The 18,724-nt window shown below is 36.1% G+C and overlaps 1 protein-coding gene across 3 annotated transcripts in view; it reads right to left on the bottom strand.

The window, feature by feature from the left end:
• LOC132271793 (tripeptidyl-peptidase 2) overlaps nt 1–18,724 on the bottom strand; it is a 63,158-nt gene that overhangs the window by 21,749 nt on the left and 22,685 nt on the right. For all 3 annotated transcript variants that reach the window (XM_059773271.1, XM_059773270.1, XM_059773272.1), the window contains exons 8-17: nt 17,154–17,304; nt 16,940–17,062; nt 12,291–12,374; nt 11,978–12,165; nt 11,632–11,806; nt 11,378–11,499; nt 11,212–11,291; nt 10,828–10,886; nt 4,029–4,183; nt 2,498–2,676 (exon numbers count right to left, since the gene is read on the bottom strand). In XM_059773271.1, the coding sequence (XP_059629254.1) occupies nt 2,498–2,676; nt 4,029–4,183; nt 10,828–10,886; nt 11,212–11,291; nt 11,378–11,499; nt 11,632–11,806; nt 11,978–12,165; nt 12,291–12,374; nt 16,940–17,062; nt 17,154–17,304 (1,316 nt within the window). The remainder of the gene's footprint in view (nt 1–2,497; nt 2,677–4,028; nt 4,184–10,827; nt 10,887–11,211; nt 11,292–11,377; nt 11,500–11,631; nt 11,807–11,977; nt 12,166–12,290; nt 12,375–16,939; nt 17,063–17,153; nt 17,305–18,724) is intronic.

Here is an 18,724-nt window from a genome sequence, read left to right as displayed (position 1 = left end):
CTTGAACTAGCTCTCTGTTTTCCCTTCTTCAGATTTATTTTCTTTCTTTCATAACTGATTGCATTATACGGTCAATACTCCAAATTAATGTCCGCAAGGCATTGTGCGGGATAGAGTGATGTTAAACAATTTGCCGAGGACATTAAAAATAAGTCGCAAGAAAATATATATATATAAAGTAATAGAAATTAAGGGGAAGTTTTGAAAAGGAATCACATTTTCTTTTCTTTTTCTCATTCTAAACACATATACATAGGAAGAAAAAGATATATTTTGAAGTTAGGAAGAGGAGTAAAGAGAGATTGGTAGAAATAGACAAAGATGATGGAAATAAATATTTTGTCAAAAATATTTAAAAAGTTCGCTAACTGACAATCTCCCTATGAGCAAAACAAGCATCTAGGGGTGGCAAAATAAAACATGACCTACCAACACAACTCAAAAAAAGACACGAAATTAGCAATTTTGAGTTGACCTTAATCGGGTTTGTGCCAAAATCGCGTTGTGTTGGTGTTTTGGGACTCAACCCGTTTAACCTGATTAGACCAGTTTAATTATCCGTGTCAATTCAACCCAATTAACCCGTAATGTGTTTTAACCCAAAATACTATGGAATTTTTTGTTATTTCAATATAAACCTAATATAAATATTATATTTATCCTTTTCTTGTAATTGTATTGTCCTAATTCTTCTCATTTTCATGAATTTAGTCATCCATTATGTCATTTTATTTATTATATTTGAATTTTATTGTTAAAAAGAGGTTAATAAACAAGTTCCATGACCCATTTAATTTAAGCGGGTTATACAGATTAGCATTTTATACTTAAAAACAAGTTAATAAACAGGTTCCATGACCAATTTAATTTAAGCAGGTTAAATAGATTTTTTTAATTTTTGATAAGTGTATTAGAAAGCGTTCAAAAGGAGAACGCGTCCCAAGAGCTATACAAATACCAAAACCCAAAAAGGAGTACTATGGACCCAAAGAAACCAAAAAGTCCACGATTTCATCTAAAGATATACAATTTCTCCCCATCACCCAACTAAAAAGAGAACTAATAATAAAAAACTTCGACGCCCCAATGGAGGATTCCTCCCCATCAAAAGATCTTCTATTCCGCTCTTTCCAAAGATTCCACCAAACACAGAGGGGGGTCGCCCTCCAAGAGTCATGAGCATGAACCCCCACCCTGTGGCCCCTCCAAATGTCAATCAAATCCCTTGAAGTCCGGGGCATAACCCATTGGACGCCAAACAAACCAAAGGAACAGACCTTAAAAGTCCCCTGCAAAGAAGGAACCCAAGTCAAGGAATCCGAACCAGTACCATCCACCTCCTGTCTATACAAAAGGTCCAGCAACCCAGTCACATCGTCCAACTCCTAATCCTGAAAGGATCGCCGAAATCGCACATCCCAGGAAAACCCACCGCTATCGAGTCGATATCAGTCAGCTACCAAAGCATGTCTATCAACAGCAATCCTGAACAATCTTGGGAACAAACAAGACAATGGGCAATCATCACACCAAGTATCCTCCCAAAACCGGACGTCCCTTCCCTCCTGAACTCGGAATCTAATATGCTTAGAGAACTCATCCCATCCGTTTCGAATGAATTTCCACACCCCCATGCCAATAGCAAATCTAACCGGCCTAGATAACTATCCCCCTCTCTCCTCCCCAAACTGACACGAAATAACCCTCCTCCATAACCTATGCCGTTCACCACCGAATCTCCATAACAACTTACTTAGGAGCGCTCTGTTGAAAGGGGCCAAAACTGGTCGCGTTTTGAGTTACACGACCTATTTATTAAAAGTGTTACATAGATCGTGTCGTATTACCTATTTAATAAACGGGTCGTGTTTGTGTCAAGTGTTTCTGACACAAACACTAAACAGGTTGTGTTCCAGTTAAGTATACAACAGAACACTATTAGGTCTACACGACACAAATATGACCCGCTAGCACGAAATGACACCCCTACACAAAATCCTAATTTTCTTTAAACAGAAAAATAAATAAAAAGAAAAAAAAGAAACTGATCCGATTGCACATGAGAATAAGTTGGAGATAGAGACAAAGATACAAAATCGACTCATTACTGAATAGCCAATACAAATTTCCAGGTACCTCAAGGAAGTTCAGGTTGAACTAAAGTAAAAACTTAGGCTATCAAGCATGATAACACAAGTGCATCTTAGGATAGCCATTACATGGAAATAAATGCCGAAGGTTAGGCTTGTACCAAGTTCACCTATCTAGCGTCCCTTAGATAACATGTATAAGTTAAAAAGAACTTTTCATAGTTTAAATGAAATATCAATTGCCATCGAACCTGCTATTATTATGGAATTGATGGCAAAAGTACACCTATTGCATTCAAGAACATTTAGTAGTAATGATTTAATGATACAGGCATATAAAACAAAATTCTTGAAAGAGCAGGTATGACAGCAACAGTTATCAATCACAACAACACAACAATAATCACCTGGTTGAAACGACATCCCTGAAAATGAAATCAGTGGAGGTCGATTTCTTACAGCCATTGGCTTTGTTATAGTAATTGGAATTCTGAAAAGAGGACCACGCCATGGGGCCTTGCAGTCTATCCCATAGAGTTCATAGAAATGCAAACCATCACTAAGATTGGTAGGATCCACAACTATGCTGGAAAGGTGGTTGAGGGAAAGAACATGTAAGTACTCGTAAATATGGTTTACCTTTCAACTTGATAACTAAATAAAGATAAAAATAACATAAACAAGTAACAAAGATCGGCAAATCAAACAAGCAAAAATATTTAAGAATAGGTGAGGATAATGACACCAATATAAGTAAAAAGAAAAAAGGGGAGTCAAACTAGATCTTTTTATTATAGTTGGGCCCTTGGAGAAGAAAGGGGAGAACAAGAAAGGCAACAGCAAGAATTGAATCTTAAACCCACAACACATGCAAAAAAATCATTTTGATGTCTTTGACCCAATGAAGTAGATTGTCGAAACAAACTAAAAGGTATAGCCTTTGGTGTGCCTGTTTGGTGCTTTTTTTTTTTTTTTTTTTGATAAGTAATAATAATAACTGTAATAATCTACCTGTTTGGTGCATTTTATGACTTATATGCATGATTTTTTCCTTGCTGTATCTGCACCCTTATAATCCAGGCAGCAAAACTAGAAGGCACATTTATTATGCTTTTGGAATTGTATTTTGAGTAAAGGAGACCACTAGCGAACAACAACTAGAGCTCAACATGAAATTTGTTTTGTGATATCAGGTGTACCAGACAATTTGCAGGACATAAGGTCCAGACATTTTTTCATTAATACTGCTAGATGTCAATGGCGTTCTCTTTCTAACTTCTGGGGAAAAAAGAACAGGAAAGAAAAGCATTGAAGGAATTCGACCATGGAAATTGAAGTCATAATATCTCATAGAAATTACATTTCCAAGGACAAAAAGTTTGAGGTGACATCTTAGGTAATAATGTCAATATTTTTCTCACGGTTCTTGAAATTATAAATGAAAGTACACCCAGTGCTCGACAAAACTAACATGTATTTGACACACAAAAATATGATTTTCCACGGATCTTTAAATTGCAAGGAAGTACACCAAATGCCAAACAAATTAACACTACTTTTGCATGCATTACTTCACCCAAGCTGACAAGTTCGTTCACTCAAACACATGAGATGGCATAATACATACTTACATAAAAGTATTGTTGAACAAAAGTTCAAAGCAAATACATAAATATGCTCAACAAGATAGATACATAAATATGTTTACACACTGCATATATGCATTCCAACTATTGGCTTGGTCCAATTCAGTTGTTCTCAGTAATCAATGTCAAAATATGTGGGAGTTGAATAACTAAGTATTCGTCACTTCTAGGAATGGAAGCCCATCAGGGTAGGAGTGCTATGACAAAAATAGGAAAAAAAAATCAACTAATCAAGGCATGTAATAATTTATGAGTGCATATTTAGAAAAATAGTGAAGTGCTGCTGACTAACTTGAAATTACGCCCATTATGAGTGAGAAGGATGTACTCAGGAGCTCTCACAACAGCTTTTCCGCTAGAATGTAACTCAATACACTCTTCAAAAGGAACCAATTGTTCTAAATTGCTTGCATCTTCATGGAACATTGGTTCAACTTGCACCGTCCACTGTAAGGATTAATATGTCAGCCTCTAAAAGAAACAATTCAGCATAGATGCATAGGTAAATACGGAGAAGCCAGAAGGCACTTTCGCTTGGGGGTGGTGGGGAGTGGAATTTAGCTGACTAAATGGCCAAATAGAATTTTAATTAAACATTCTTCGGACAAAGAAGGCAAGCACTAGCATCCTCTAGAATGCAACAACTATTTCTCTCTTTTTATTTTTTTTAGACTTTATTTATTTCACCAAAAAATTATTTTCTTTTATTCTAAATTCAATTCAACAAATCCTTATTCCAACTACCTGAGGTTCACTACATGAATCATGTTTTGCTACACTACTCTATGTAAGGTCAACATGTACGTGTATGAACTATTTTCTGCAATATGGATTATGCTTCGCAGGTCATAATTTCAATTAAACTAACCATTTCTTTCTTTACCATCTCAATCTATTACACTAATTATGAATATATATATTTACACGAATAGTAGATAGGGGTCTTAAAATCACAAGACCCACCAAGCCGCCCAAATCTGCCCACTCTTTAATGGATATTGGTAAACTATTTTGAATTGCGGGTCAAAACAGATTGTGAAAGTCAAACCCATTTTTATAAAGGAGTTAAACGGATTGAATATGGGTACCCATATTCAACCCACATCTCACCCATTACATAAGAGATCCAGACAAGTATCCTAGATACATGTTGCCTCTCTCTCTCTCACACACGCCCGCCTCCCCCCCTCCTTCCCTTCTCTCTCTTCGGCTCTCTCACAATTCCCCCTCTCTGAGGCAATAAATAAGTTGTGCTCTGTTTCATAACAATATCACATGACTGTTTGATTCATTGGGTCCTTTTCTTCTCTCTTGCCTGAGCTGAGAAGGTCAACTCTTGGATGAGTTGTACATCGGAGCACTTAAGGTGGGTTCTTGAGAGCGTTAGAAGCTTGCTTTGCTTTTGTTGCTCATACAAAAGGGTCAAAGCCTGCATCTTCTCTTTTCAAGCCTAAGTGGAAGACCTGTATGCGTCTCTTCTTCGTTCTTTTCTCACTTTGGTTTTATGGCCGTGATTGGACTCATTTTCTTCTGAGTTTGTGTTGATCTGAGACCAACTTGAAACAGGCATTCTATTTGAACTCTCACTACACAAGCATGCCCTTGTGCTCGTCTTGCAGACCCAGTTGCACACACTGATTGAAATCCAGGAAAAAAAAAAAAAATTTTAAAATCCTGGGGTCTACAAAATGGGTTGGGCTGACAGGTCGGGTCCCACAAATGGCCGAGTCATTGTTGACTCATGTTCAAGAACACATTATAACTATTATTACTTTCTTTACAGGTATTAGTCCTAAAGACATCTGCATGTTTTATCTGGTTAAACAGGTCGGCCATACAAAAGGGTTGGGCCATGGTAAACGAGTCAGGGCTTGGCAAAATACAAATGGGTTGGCCAATGTGGACCAGGACTCATAGTTACAAAATTTCATAAAAGAATGGAAATTCTGCTTGAATTTGGGAATATGGAATTCTAGCCCGTTATGAAATGTCAATTTCTTAGTCACCCAAATGCTAGCCCCATTATAATTTTTCCCGTGTTAAACGGGTCGGATCATTATAATGGGCTGTCTATCGTAAATGGGTTGGATCCTTGCAAATGGGTTGGACATGCCAACTTCAATTCATGGGATTTGTAGCTTCAAATTTCATAAAAATTTATAGCATTTAAAAGATTTCCAAAAAAAAAAAAAATTGCTAGATATACATAGATCAAGTGGGTTTGGTCCTAAGTCACATTATTGGTGACTCTGGTGATCGCTCCCAAGCTCCACGCGCGAATCGGTGCATTGGGAGCAGATTCACCCCAAATTCAAGAACTCAAGTTTTAGAGTCCGCGAATTCATTACCGCAATCCGCAAATTGTGTGCTGATTACGCGGTTATGTGGGCAAATATAATGATTTAATAATTAAAAGGCAGTAACAAGTTGCTTTGGGCAAGGATTCGACCTATTACCTGTTGTGGGAAACCAAAGGAACTTAACACTCGACTACATCTGCTTTGTGATGTGTTTATCACAATTTAAAAATACAATCAGTTCATAAATTTAGTTAATAAAGCAATAATAAATAAATACATCTGAATTGTGATGGGCTAAGGCTTGAATCGGCTAATTTTTATAGCTGATTTTGGTGTGAAATCCAAGAAAAGCAAACAGTGACTTGGGGTTAAAATAAGGAGAATACATGGGCTTGGATATTAGAATCAAAAGGCCTAGGAGCCTTAATGAATTTAGGACTTTAGAAAGGGTGGTTGTGGGTGCTGATTGTTCACAGCAAAGTTAGAACTAAAATAAATAAGACAACAAAGAAAAGGAGAAAAAGAAGAGAAGCTTAAGAATCTCAATGGCAAACTGATTCAATTAAAGCTAGCTACTACTCCAAAAGTAGTTAAATACATCTTGTCTTATGAAAACTGGCCGGATGTCACGGCCTCCACTTCCACGTGGTTAACTGAAAAACTTAAGAATCTCAATAACACATTTATAAAAATAAAAATAAAAACAGGAAGAAAAAAAATCTCAATAACCCTTCTAGGTATCTCACCTAGTAGAAATCAATGGAGTCTCGCCATTAAAGATAGCACAAACATGATGCACCCGGTATCAGATTATGCCTCGCTCCTCGTGAAGACTGATTTGGGCTTGGAGAGGGTGTATAGTGGGTGCCCAAGCTCATGAGTTTTGGAGGGCAGCACCCTCTGTGTGTTTGGTGGTGGTTATGGCTTGAACGTAATAGGAGATCTTTTGAAGGAGCAGAGTCTTCTATTGGGGTGCTGAAGTTCTCTATTCTTAGCTCTCTTTTTTGTTGGGTTCTTGGGAGAAATTGTAAATCTATGGGAAGATAGTTCATTTTTTGGACTCTTTGAGAGTTTAAGGGCCCTATTAGGCCTTGTGTAGCTTTTGTGGGATGCGTTACCCGTTTGAACGCTTTCTATTACATCTTTACTTATCAAAAAAAGAGTCTTATTAATTGTCATCTTTAAATAAGAATTGATATGTTTTATTGCTTTTAGATTTTTAAGGTTCTAGGAAGGGAGACGGGGGGCATGGATTATTACCATGTTGAGTAGGATAATCTTGTAAGGTGATAATAGGAATCTTAATAGGATGGCACACTATGAATAGACGAATATTAGTTTCTTTCTTGTTTTCTTTTAAAAATATTCTCTATTGGTCAATCCTCCTTTTTATCCCCATCTAATACTATTTCTCTCATATGAACATTGAGTTGTTTGGAAGCCCTCTTTGCTCCCTCCCTCTCGTATGATCCTTCCCTCTCCCTATCTTCTCTTGCAAACGAGGGGCTTAGAAATGCAATGACCTCTCCCTTTCCAATTATCTTTCTTCTCCCCTTGTACTTTCTTTATTTCTTTCACATATTAAAAATAATAATAATAATAATAAAATAAACACAAAGAAAGAAAGAAAAGAATGTCACAAATATCGTTTTCCCAAACATGCTTGAAGAAATTCTCAAGAGAATTAATTAAATCTTTAATATCAGAATGAAGATCAATAAAGAAACTTGAGAAAGCAATCATATTCCCAATCTTTAATACTTTACGAGGTTTTTCTCCAACAAGAGGGGATTACTAGAATAAGACGAGAGCTGATTTACCCTAATATCATAGGTTTTGATAGTGCCTAACTTTATCCCATTAATATGTCTTTGAATGTGTTTTAGACGAGAGACCTACAAGCAGAGAAAATATTAAACAGCAGCAAATAATTTTTTGTTTTAAAAATCTAGAGTAGGATTCTTTTTAAAAAAATTATGCATTTCTTATTCTTGGACGTCTTTAGGTTTAGGAATACAATTTTGGGACTCAGTGTTATATTGGGTAAAACAAATTTATAAGGTATAAAAGTATTTTTAGGGTAATATCAAGCATATAACAAGATACATTTTGAGATTGACGGATATTAGTATTCTTTCTAGGATTTTAGCACACGTGTGTGCCTGTCTAGCGTCTTCTATTCTTCATATCCCTCTTTAATTCTATTTCTCTTATGGACACACAGAGGTTTAGAAGACGACTACGCCACCCCTCTATTATCATGTCTATTCCTCTTATCATCTCCATTCCTCTCCTTCATCTTTCTTCTCTTGTAAACAAGAGGCATAGAAGATGCAACGCTCCATCCCCATTCTTCTTCCTCTCTCTTTCTCCTAATTTTTTCCTACTTCCACATAAAAAATAAATAAATAAATAAAATATATGAGCAAGGGTTATTTGCCAGCCACATGGGGAATTTCTGGAGAGAGCAAGAGATAACATCAAATCTGTTAAAGAAACTTTAATAACAGCGCTTGCAATTGTTTCTATGAATCTTGATTCTCCAGAAGTATTAAAAACGTCCCTATTTTACAAGGGATTTCCTAAATTTTGTAAACCAACTAAAACTCAACCAATTTTCCAAACAAGTGAAGGAATTTGAATATCACATAACCAACCACCCAAGAAGCAAAATTACTCAACCACCCAAAGCCTACAGAATCCCTGCAAAGAAAATATGCTTTAGACTAGTCAAGAGGTCCAACAACGCCTGCCAAAAGAAGGTTGAAAATTAAGAGGATTCAACCAAGCACTAGTAAAAGCAGTTCCAGATCATGTGTCAACAAGCGGTGGACACACCGGCCAATTTGGTGGGACCCACATGGACCTTCTGCTTTTCTCTCATTTTTAAGCATACACTTAAAAGGGGTTGAATCCCACCACAAGGCCATCCAAACTTGACGGCACAGAATATTGGCACTTCAGCTCTCTCTATTTAATAAGAAACCAGAATATTATTAAAGATAAAAGGACAGAAGGATACATTAGGGGCGCCCCTCACTTGACCAAGCTATCTACCTCCCTGTGCACTGACCTAGGAATTTGTGTAATAAGTTCCTTTAAGGGAATAAATTATCCAAGATATCCCTCGACAATTTGGCAGAGAAACTCTTTCACCCGCCCCACCATGCAATCAGAGCCACTGCCAATTGAAGAGTCACAAAACCTCATAAAAATTGCCTCTTCAAGGCCTCCTAAGAGAGCCAAAGTCTCACTTTTCACGGAAAAACATGTTCTACATGGCTAAGAGAACAAAACTGTATGTTCTTGAAAATATCTAAACATACCTATTTGTCCAACTTGACCATAATTAAGGTGAACAGCCATCACAGTTAATCTAATTATTCTCCTTGGAGGAGGCTTCCAAGCAATAACCAAGAGTAAGTTTATTAGAACAGAAAGAAGCCATCATAATCAAATCTCATTATGGTACTCAAACTCCATCCACTTAAATTTGTTTTCTTGGCCTCTCTGAAGGTCTAAGGCGCCCTTTGGCCCTTTTGTTTCCTTTTGTTTCTTTGGGCTTCGCTCCCCTTTTGAGCGTTTTTAATAAAATCTTACTTATCAAAAAAAAAAATTTGTTAACAGTTATTTATAAAGAATTCAAATGTGCACTCCACCCCAAAACTCATTATCTTCTAAGAAACATTGGCTTTTGAGCCAAGACGTGAAGCAAGATCATTTTCAGTAAACATTTATACCGCCAAACCGTTAATTGATCCTGATCCGATCTATGCGGATCATTCCATTTCACAAGCAATCAGTTCGGTTACTGTTTTAAAATTAAGAGAAACGTGGTGATCGCTTCGGTTCACAAATTATAGTCCAAAAAAAACCAATCTGAACTGCTACTATTATATATATGTATATTATAGTTCTCATACAAGAATTTAAGGGTTTAAAAATGAAAATTGGCTAGGCAGCAATTAAGCCTAAAAGGTCTGACTGTTTTGGGCTCCCATGGTTGGATCCTTTTTGGCTTTATTTCATAATAGGGTAAACCAATCCAATCTGAACCATTGAGAAAGAGGATAGACAGTGTGATCGGATAGGTTTCATTATTTTTTTAAACCATTGAGATTGGATTGGTTGAGGTTCCAAAATATTAGTACCTGTCCAATCCGACCTGCGCGCTATAAACTAGGTCTAAGGATGGCCTACTTTTTCTCATCTCCAATAGGATCACAAGCAAAAAGCAAAACCACGGTAATCCTGTTTTGTTTACGCTCTTTCTTGTCTCTTAACCATTCTTATGGCTGCATATTAAAGTCTGGTCTCAAAATGCATGAGTATATAGAAAAACGACGATGTAGAGTGATATGATGCAAGATGAAAAGATAGTTTAAAAAGCAAAAAGGGAGAAAGAAAGAAAGAGGAGGAAGAGAGGGGGGGGGGGGGGGGGGGGGGGGGCGCGGGGGGTGGTGGGGTGGGTGAAGTAGAAGGAAGCACGCATTCTAAAGAAGTTAGAGGTAGCACAAGAAAACAGAAATACAACTAATGCCATTTGCCAATAAGCAACAAAGATAATTGACTACACCAGCGAAAAGCAATCAATATCATATTAATTTGAAATGTAAATATTAGAAAGTTACGAGTAGTACAACAATTAAGCATGTCTACTGGAGAAACTGAATTCAATTTAGAGAAAGTTGAATGCTCAATTTAGGGGGGAAAAAAGTTCAACAGTCGCTAATGAAGTTCATAAAACATAATAAATATATTGAAATCCACCTAGTCTTTTTAGAATCTCACCTCCGTAGATTGCTTGCAAGCACTAGCCTCCCTAAGGTAGATGCCTCGTGATGCTGGGGCTGAACAAAAAATGTTATCATGAACAAATTTTTAATTCCACTTTGGAGAGAGATCAATTTAAGTTATATAATCTTGAAGAGACTGCAAAGCCATCATCACTGGTGAATGAATTTCCAAAACCTTGATAAACACAAGTATCTTTTGGGTAAGGTAAGCATGCAATGACATAAGAGAACAAAAAAAATTATGATTAACACATAAAGCTAACACACTTTTTCTACAACCAATGAATGCACAAGGATCAGATTAAACACGCATGTGAGTGGACGTGAGAGAGAGAGAGAGAGAGAGAGAGAGAGAGAGAGAGAGAGGAATCGAACTCACTTGATTTTCCAGCTTGATTGATTTTTAAGTGATACCAAACACATGGAACATTATGCAATTTCTGAATGTATTCATATGCCCTGTCATGGATTTGAAATATATTCCAGACTTACATCAATCAATTTCTTGCAGTTAAAAAATAAAGGACTAGAGTAGCAAATCTAACTTGTCCACTTGCATAAGCCCTTGACCGGCAGATAATTTATCTTCTGGCAAATCACCCACAGGAATAGATGTATTCTCAAGGGCTTTTCGAACACTGTATGGACTCACAGGGATGCCCTCAGCCTACACCACCAAAAGGTTCACATGCAAGACTTAGTCAAAAGGAAAAATAGAAGCACACATGTCATCAAGAGACCAAAAAATATAACAAAGAGGTAAAACATCCGAAAACAAAGTAAAGCATATCTCACTAACCTTCATGGCACTGACAAGTAAAGCTATTGCCCCACAAGCAGATGGAGATGACATTGATGTTCCATTCATAAGCATGCGTCGCTGAAGAGTCCATGTAGGGACGGGAGCCACTGCCCCACCAGGAGCACTTATGCAAACACCAAGATCCCCATCAACTGTTGGCCCTCGGCTAGACCTGCATTCCTTTCAGCTTATTACATGTGATTCAAATGCAAACCAGAATATAGTGTGAAGGAAGCATCTTCAAAGCCAACTCATATTATAAGGACATAATACGGAAAAAAAATGACTGCTTCCTGATTACTCAAAATTCAAAGATTAACTTCAAAAAAGGAAGTTAGTATACCAAGTGTATTCAAGCCCTTCAGAAGGAGCTTCAACTACAGAATGAGCTGCAGCAGCCATGACAGGAGAGAGATATGCACCAACTCCTATTATGCTTGAGGTGGTACCACCAGGTGCACCCACAGTGCTCAAGGCAGGGCCATTGTTGCCAGCACTGCTGACAAATATTAGACGGTGCTTATTCACAACCTAAATAATTAATAAAGGTGTTATCGCTAGTATCAGGAGAAAAAACAATAAAAAAATAAAAATAAAAATAAAAAGACACATAATGATTCCAGAAAGCTGATATTGCAAGGTAAAAAAATTCTTACTTCATTAACAAGGTCAACAAAGCGTCCATAGTCCGGCAGCAATGTAGCCTCTCCATAACTCATGTTGATGAGATCACATTTGTGCTGTAAAAACACACAAGATAGAAAAAAATAAAAGACAAAGGATATCAAATGCACTAAATCCAGAAAAGTTATCGTATCAGTTAGAAGTAGGGAGAGGACTTAACGGGGAAGAAATTTGTGAACAATATAAGTTGAGAATAAAACTCGACCATGGTTGATCAGAACATCAAAAAAAGCCAGATTATACAAACTCAAAAAAATAATAATAATAATAATAAATAAATAAACAAAAACAAAATTGACTTTTCTAGGGAAAGGTTGAAGGTCAAAGGAAGAGACGGAAATGTTTTTATGTTACCCAATTAATGGGAAAATGCAGATGCTGTGCTCCCTGATTTTAGCAATTAAAGATCCGGTTATAACTTGTGTATATACTAAATTTTAATTTTAGCATCACTCGTAGAAGTAAGAATGCATAAACAGATATAAAACTCACCTTTCGTTAAATTGTTCCACAAAGAGATAACAAGCAGCATTCAGACCATTTAATCCCAAAATTAGGCTTCACAATGACACATCTCAGTAAAGCTTGTTTCAATGCTTTTAGAACACCACACTTGAGTTCAAGAAGACTCATACAATAAAAGGAACACAATATTACAGTTAGATACACAACTACAATTGTACATGTAGGACTTAGTGTCATTTGGTTGATTAATTTCGTGGCAAATTGAGTTTTAATTTGTTTTTTATTTTTTTTATTTATTTATTTCTAGCCATCAAAAAAATATTGTAAAACAAGTTTGTTAATTTTATTTTTGTTTTGCTTAGGATCACAAAACAAGTTTATTTGCCTTTACAGATGGTCGAGAAAGTGCAGATCCAAGATGGCCCAAGTCCGACAAAGGTCAGATTGTAATGGTAGGTGATTGCAATGATTTTGCAACCAAAGACCGCCCGCCCCACCCCCCCACCCCCTCCAAGAAAACATGTTTCGAAGTCACATTGTATCTCTGTATGAATAGAATCACGGATTAACAAGTTACTACTGAACACTCAAAATCACAAGAAGAAGATGCCATAATTCTTCTGTGGAAAAATAAATAACTAAATAAATTGAAACAAACATGAATACATGATCCCCTTGGGCCACTTATGTTACTGACTTTACAAAACTGGAAGTCCTAGATAGAAACTCGGAACTTGATACAACATAGTGATTACAGTCACCATAGGCAAAAATAAGGTATGTTGTAAGGAAATTAATTGAAAAGACCATGAAATTATAATGTCGATTAAACTGTCACAGTACTGTTCAATTTATTGTAGTAATTACAATTCCCAACTACCATAGCATGGCCACTATTGGCGTTGCGCCGTTGCTTTAGCACTACACTTTTTATGCTGCAGTAAACTTTCTTTGTATTTTTCTCTTGTTAATCAAAGTATCAAAAACTATAAAAGGTAAACAAAACATAAAATGGAAAGGGGATAACATTTAATTAAAAAAAGATAACAAGAAAAACAATGAAACTGGAATAACAATATACATAATTTATGGTCAAATAAACTGAAAGATTATGTAATAAATGTGGTGAAGGAAACTTTGGGAGAGACTAAAGCAAAGCATACTATCATAAAAGAAACATGATGGTGGAGTGATGAAGTACAATAGGACGAGTTTCAAAAATTGGGGGGGAAAAAGTAAGAAATAAAACAATTTCGGAAATACAAAAACTGAAAAAGCTAAGCCAAAAAGATGGTAAATAAAATTCATTGAAAGTCTTTTATGAAAATTAAGGTACAAAAAGAGGGTTGAAAAACAATTTACAGGTTGGCATAAAGTGGAGACAGATTGACTAGAGAATGGTTCAAATTAGAAATAGATCAATCAGTATTAGTAAAAGATATTGGAATTTTTTTTTTTTTTTGATAAGTAAAAAAAGATGTTGGAATATTAGGTAGATAGGTGAGAAAACAAATAAGACTGTAACCCTAGGCTCTGAATAAATTTGTGCAAGGTCCGTGATCTAGAGCTAGAGGGGGACTCAATACATCATGCTTGCCAAATACCACATTTTAAATATTCTTTGAACTAGATTAACAGATATTCAAGATATTATGTAATACACAAAATCAAATATCCATCAACCATTGTTTATCATGCATCTGATAAATAAATCAATAACGCTAAACACACCAGATTTTACGTGAAAACCCCAAACAGAAAAAAATCACGGGACCTAGACAAGCAGATATAAGTCCACTGTGTATAAAGAGGTTACAGATTAAGTTACCAGACTCTAAGAACAAGAATCACTTAATTCCTCCCAACTCAAACTTTTATGCAAGATCAATCCCTGATCCTTCAGCTGCTGATCCAGCAACAGACTTCTTTACTGACAAACTTAAATTCTGCTTCTCCATGGATCTTCCATGTCCTTACTAGTATCATCCAACTAGATGTGTGTTGGTTTGTTGTTGAAATCCTTTGAGCACGAGTATTGAAGCTTCAACAACTCACATATTACTCTCGCGCTAGACGTATGGTGATGGATGCAAAATAATCAAAGGATTACTAGAAAACAGCAGCACTATGCATGCAAAATATGCCGTAACCTTGTGCTAGCTATTTTCCCTTTATTTTTTCGGAACAAAGTATAACTTTATAGTCATAAAAAAAAAAAAAAAAAAAAAAAAAATTAAAATAAAATAAAAATAAAAATAGTTTACTTGAATTTGAAAGGGAAAATCAGATTCAAACAGCACGATCAATTGAACCACGTGTCAATCATGCAACACAAGTCCAAAGACCTTTGATCGATAGCCTGATAGATCAAAGCCTACTGTTCTAATATGGATTGGACTTGAGGTTATTTATTTCCAAAAACACTTTGATGCATATAGAAATAGGTTTATATGAATCAAACATGCAAAATATGAAACCCTAACTACTGTGTACAAAACCCTAATTGGTAAGTGTATCAATTTGAATTGTAAGATTACCTTTTTGCCCTTGATGAAATTCATGATCTGTCCTTGGACAAGGTACCACAACTACCATAACTAACTTTGACACTCAAAAATAAACAAAAATACAAACTTCAAATTTTGATAAAAAAAATTTGCCAACCAAAGTCCTATATCCTTCCTTTTTCTTATGTCGCAAGGCTGACTGAATCCAATCCATAAACCCGGAAACGAAACAAAGTTTGTTCCATTTCGCCAAGTAGGTAAAGCAGGCATACGAAGCACTTCGGGAATCCAAATTTGCAGACGTGCCGCATCCATCTCGGATCTTTTTTTCGGAGATGATTCAATTAGATTTTGCCTACAGCTATTAAATGAGGAATATAGTAGCAAAAAAATTGCAGGTAATCAATCCCATATGGGAATGATATATAGAATAAATAATAAGTAGAAGACACTCAAAAAGACAGGTTTTAATAAAGCGGCAGGATCCAACAATATATGGTAAGCGTGCAAAAATAGCCCGAAGCCCACGGGCTGGTCCGGTCCTAAAGGAGGATGGGTAGGGCCTGGGTATAGGAGGGTGCAGCCTCGGCCCGGCCCGCATTAAGGAATGATGCCAAACGAATGGATAAAAGTGTTATTATATCAATTATAAAATAAAGGAGAAACACAAAATTGTGGAATTATCGAGGAATCAAATTAATGGGTCATTCAATGAAATTATGTGAGAGAATAATAAAACAAAACTAAAAAACAAAGCCCCAATATCAGATAACTAATTTGGATCTATGCCGAGATGATCCAATATGGAAGCCGTTTACATAATAAGTAATAGAAAGGTCTACACATGGTTTTTACATACAGAGAGAATGCCATGATAGAGTACCAAGGGATATAAGTTGGCGGGTTTTACAAAGAATATATGGCTCCTCCATAATTTTTGTAAAATCCCAAAAAATATAGCCCTCCTATATAGTGAGTCACAAATTAGCAAGAAGATTTAAAATGCTGCTCCTCGAAACTTATAAAAACCTCATTTTGATTCCTTTTGAGTCTCGATTTTGAAATTCTATGCCCAGGCTGCCCAGGCTGTGGAGTCTCGCCTTAGCATACCCAAATATAACTCACATACCTATTATTCTTCTTATATTGTGGATGCGGAGAGAACAGGATTCCTACTATATAAACAAACATGCCACATAACCCCAAGGGGTTGGCTCAAGTGGGTAAGAACTTGGCCTGGTGCCTCAGATCTAAAGTTCAACTCCTCTTGGGTGCAAACAATTCCTTGAGAGAGTGGGGTGGTTTGTGGATATCAACTAGGAAAAAAATAAACAAACATGCCACATGCGGCTTACAAGAGTTCCTTGTCAACCTTTAACATTTTCAAAACGAACCTATTATTTAATAAGTTGATTTTCACCCTTAGAACAGTGAGAATTCCGCACAGACCTCATGCATATTTTCATGGAAAAGGGTGACTGACTACTTGGACTTACCTGAAGGAAACATAATTGCATAGAGTCCCATATATGAAACCTTAAAAGGAATGGTAACCAGCACTCTTCTAGTTTTTAAGAAGGCACAAATATATCCTAAATGCTATTCATCTCAGAATAACATACTACAAATCCACATGAACAAATACCCACCTCCACAGCGGCTATCAATGCTCGTGTCAGTCCGGTTCCTGTTTCCATTGAACCTAATCGTGAGTCGCCAATTTTACATGAAATTAACTGTGCTCCAGGTGCAATTCCATTCAACAGAGGTTCCTATGACATCATATTTTAAAGGGTAAAATATTTCATGTAATGAAATAAAGTAATAGAGGCTTAAATTATGGTTGATGGTAATACTCATTACCTTTGGGTGGAAAGCAGTAGCAATACCAGCAACGTGAGTGCCATGTGGGGAGCTATCAGTTACAATACTCAATACATTCCCTTCATCATATATATTGGCAACAAAAGTACAAGCATCTAGTTTGCTAAAAATGCCAAATTTTCGTTCAATCCTGCAAGATCAATCCAAAGAATCAGTTTAACGTTCCAGTTGTAAATGCCGTTGCACGCTAGTAGCTCAAAAGTCCACAGACAAACTATAAGACAACATGAAAAACATTAGAATTCTAGAAAGATTATATAATAACATGCAAGAAGAATAAAGTTTTTAACTCAGTACAGTTCAATATTTATACATAATGAAATATGTCAATATCCTGCCTGTGTTTGAACGCAAAAAATTGCAAAGATATATTTCAAAATCAAGCAACACTTATCCCACAAATTAAATTCACTGTTCTGTCAAGCAGAGAGCTCAGCTATCAAAAATATAAACCATTTAAAGCAACGAATATATTTTTGTCTATATGGCATGATTCTAGTCCATCTAACAACTAACAGACTTCTAGTCCATATTCATATCCTCCTAAAGTAAGCAGTAAGAAAACACATACAATATTTTAATCAGGTACGGCATAACTCAATTATTGAACAATTCATAGTACACAATTTGTGGTGAAAAACATCACTCACCAATGTACATTGGATACAATGTTTTAATCAGGTACGGCATAACTCAATTATTGAACAATTCATAGTAAACAATTTGTGGTGAAAAACATCACTCACCAATGTACATTGGGCAAACAACCACTTGCCCTAAAAGCTTAACTTGGTAGAGAAAGATGTAATAATTCAACATTCCCCCTAATGTGTGGCGTCTCACAAATAGGCAATCCACGTGAACAAATTAACTGACTAAAAGCAAGCCAATAAAGATGTTGACACAATATAGTTCAACACAAGGACTAGGCTCAAATGAACACGAAACCTAACCCCTAATAAGAGTATCCTATTGTAAGGTGTATACTATACACCAAAAAAAAAAAAAAAGAAAGAAAAAAGAAAAATTTCTACAATAGTTGATATCGAAACAGTACTGCCTCTTTGCATAACAAAAACACACTAAGCATACAAGTAAAGAAATAAGGTGACAAAAAGACTTAAAATAGGGAGAATAGATAAATATTCTAACACAAAAATCTTTACATGGGAAAGGGGGAAAACCAAGAGAAACATGACATAAGGTACATTTTCGTAATGCTTTTGAGCAAATCTAGTAAATCACTACTGAAAAAGCTTGTGCACGTACATATTCAATCTTATACTACAGATGGAATCTCACAGGATTATCATCTATTAGTCAAAAGCCGAAAAAAGGAATACATCAAATCTCCATAGGGATTGATATCTAACTTCAAAGCCTAATATATTGTTTTTAGCTATTGTGATAACCCGTATGCATTCTGTGCATGTGTATACGTGCATCCATTCTCACGTATCTCCATTATATTAGATAGATAAATGGTAGATCAAGGTTCACAGAATGCCCACCTACATGAATAACAAGAACACAGGGAGATTCAGTGATAT

The sequence above is a fragment of the Cornus florida genome, unplaced genomic scaffold, assembly GCF_030987335.1.
Source record: "Cornus florida cultivar Cherokee Brave unplaced genomic scaffold, ASM3098733v1 CherokeeBrave_3.0.0_Hap2_Chr08, whole genome shotgun sequence".
NCBI lineage: Eukaryota > Viridiplantae > Streptophyta > Magnoliopsida > Cornales > Cornaceae > Cornus > Cornus florida.
Note: the sequence above shows the minus strand (reverse complement) of the source record. Positions and strands in the feature narration are given on the sequence as shown.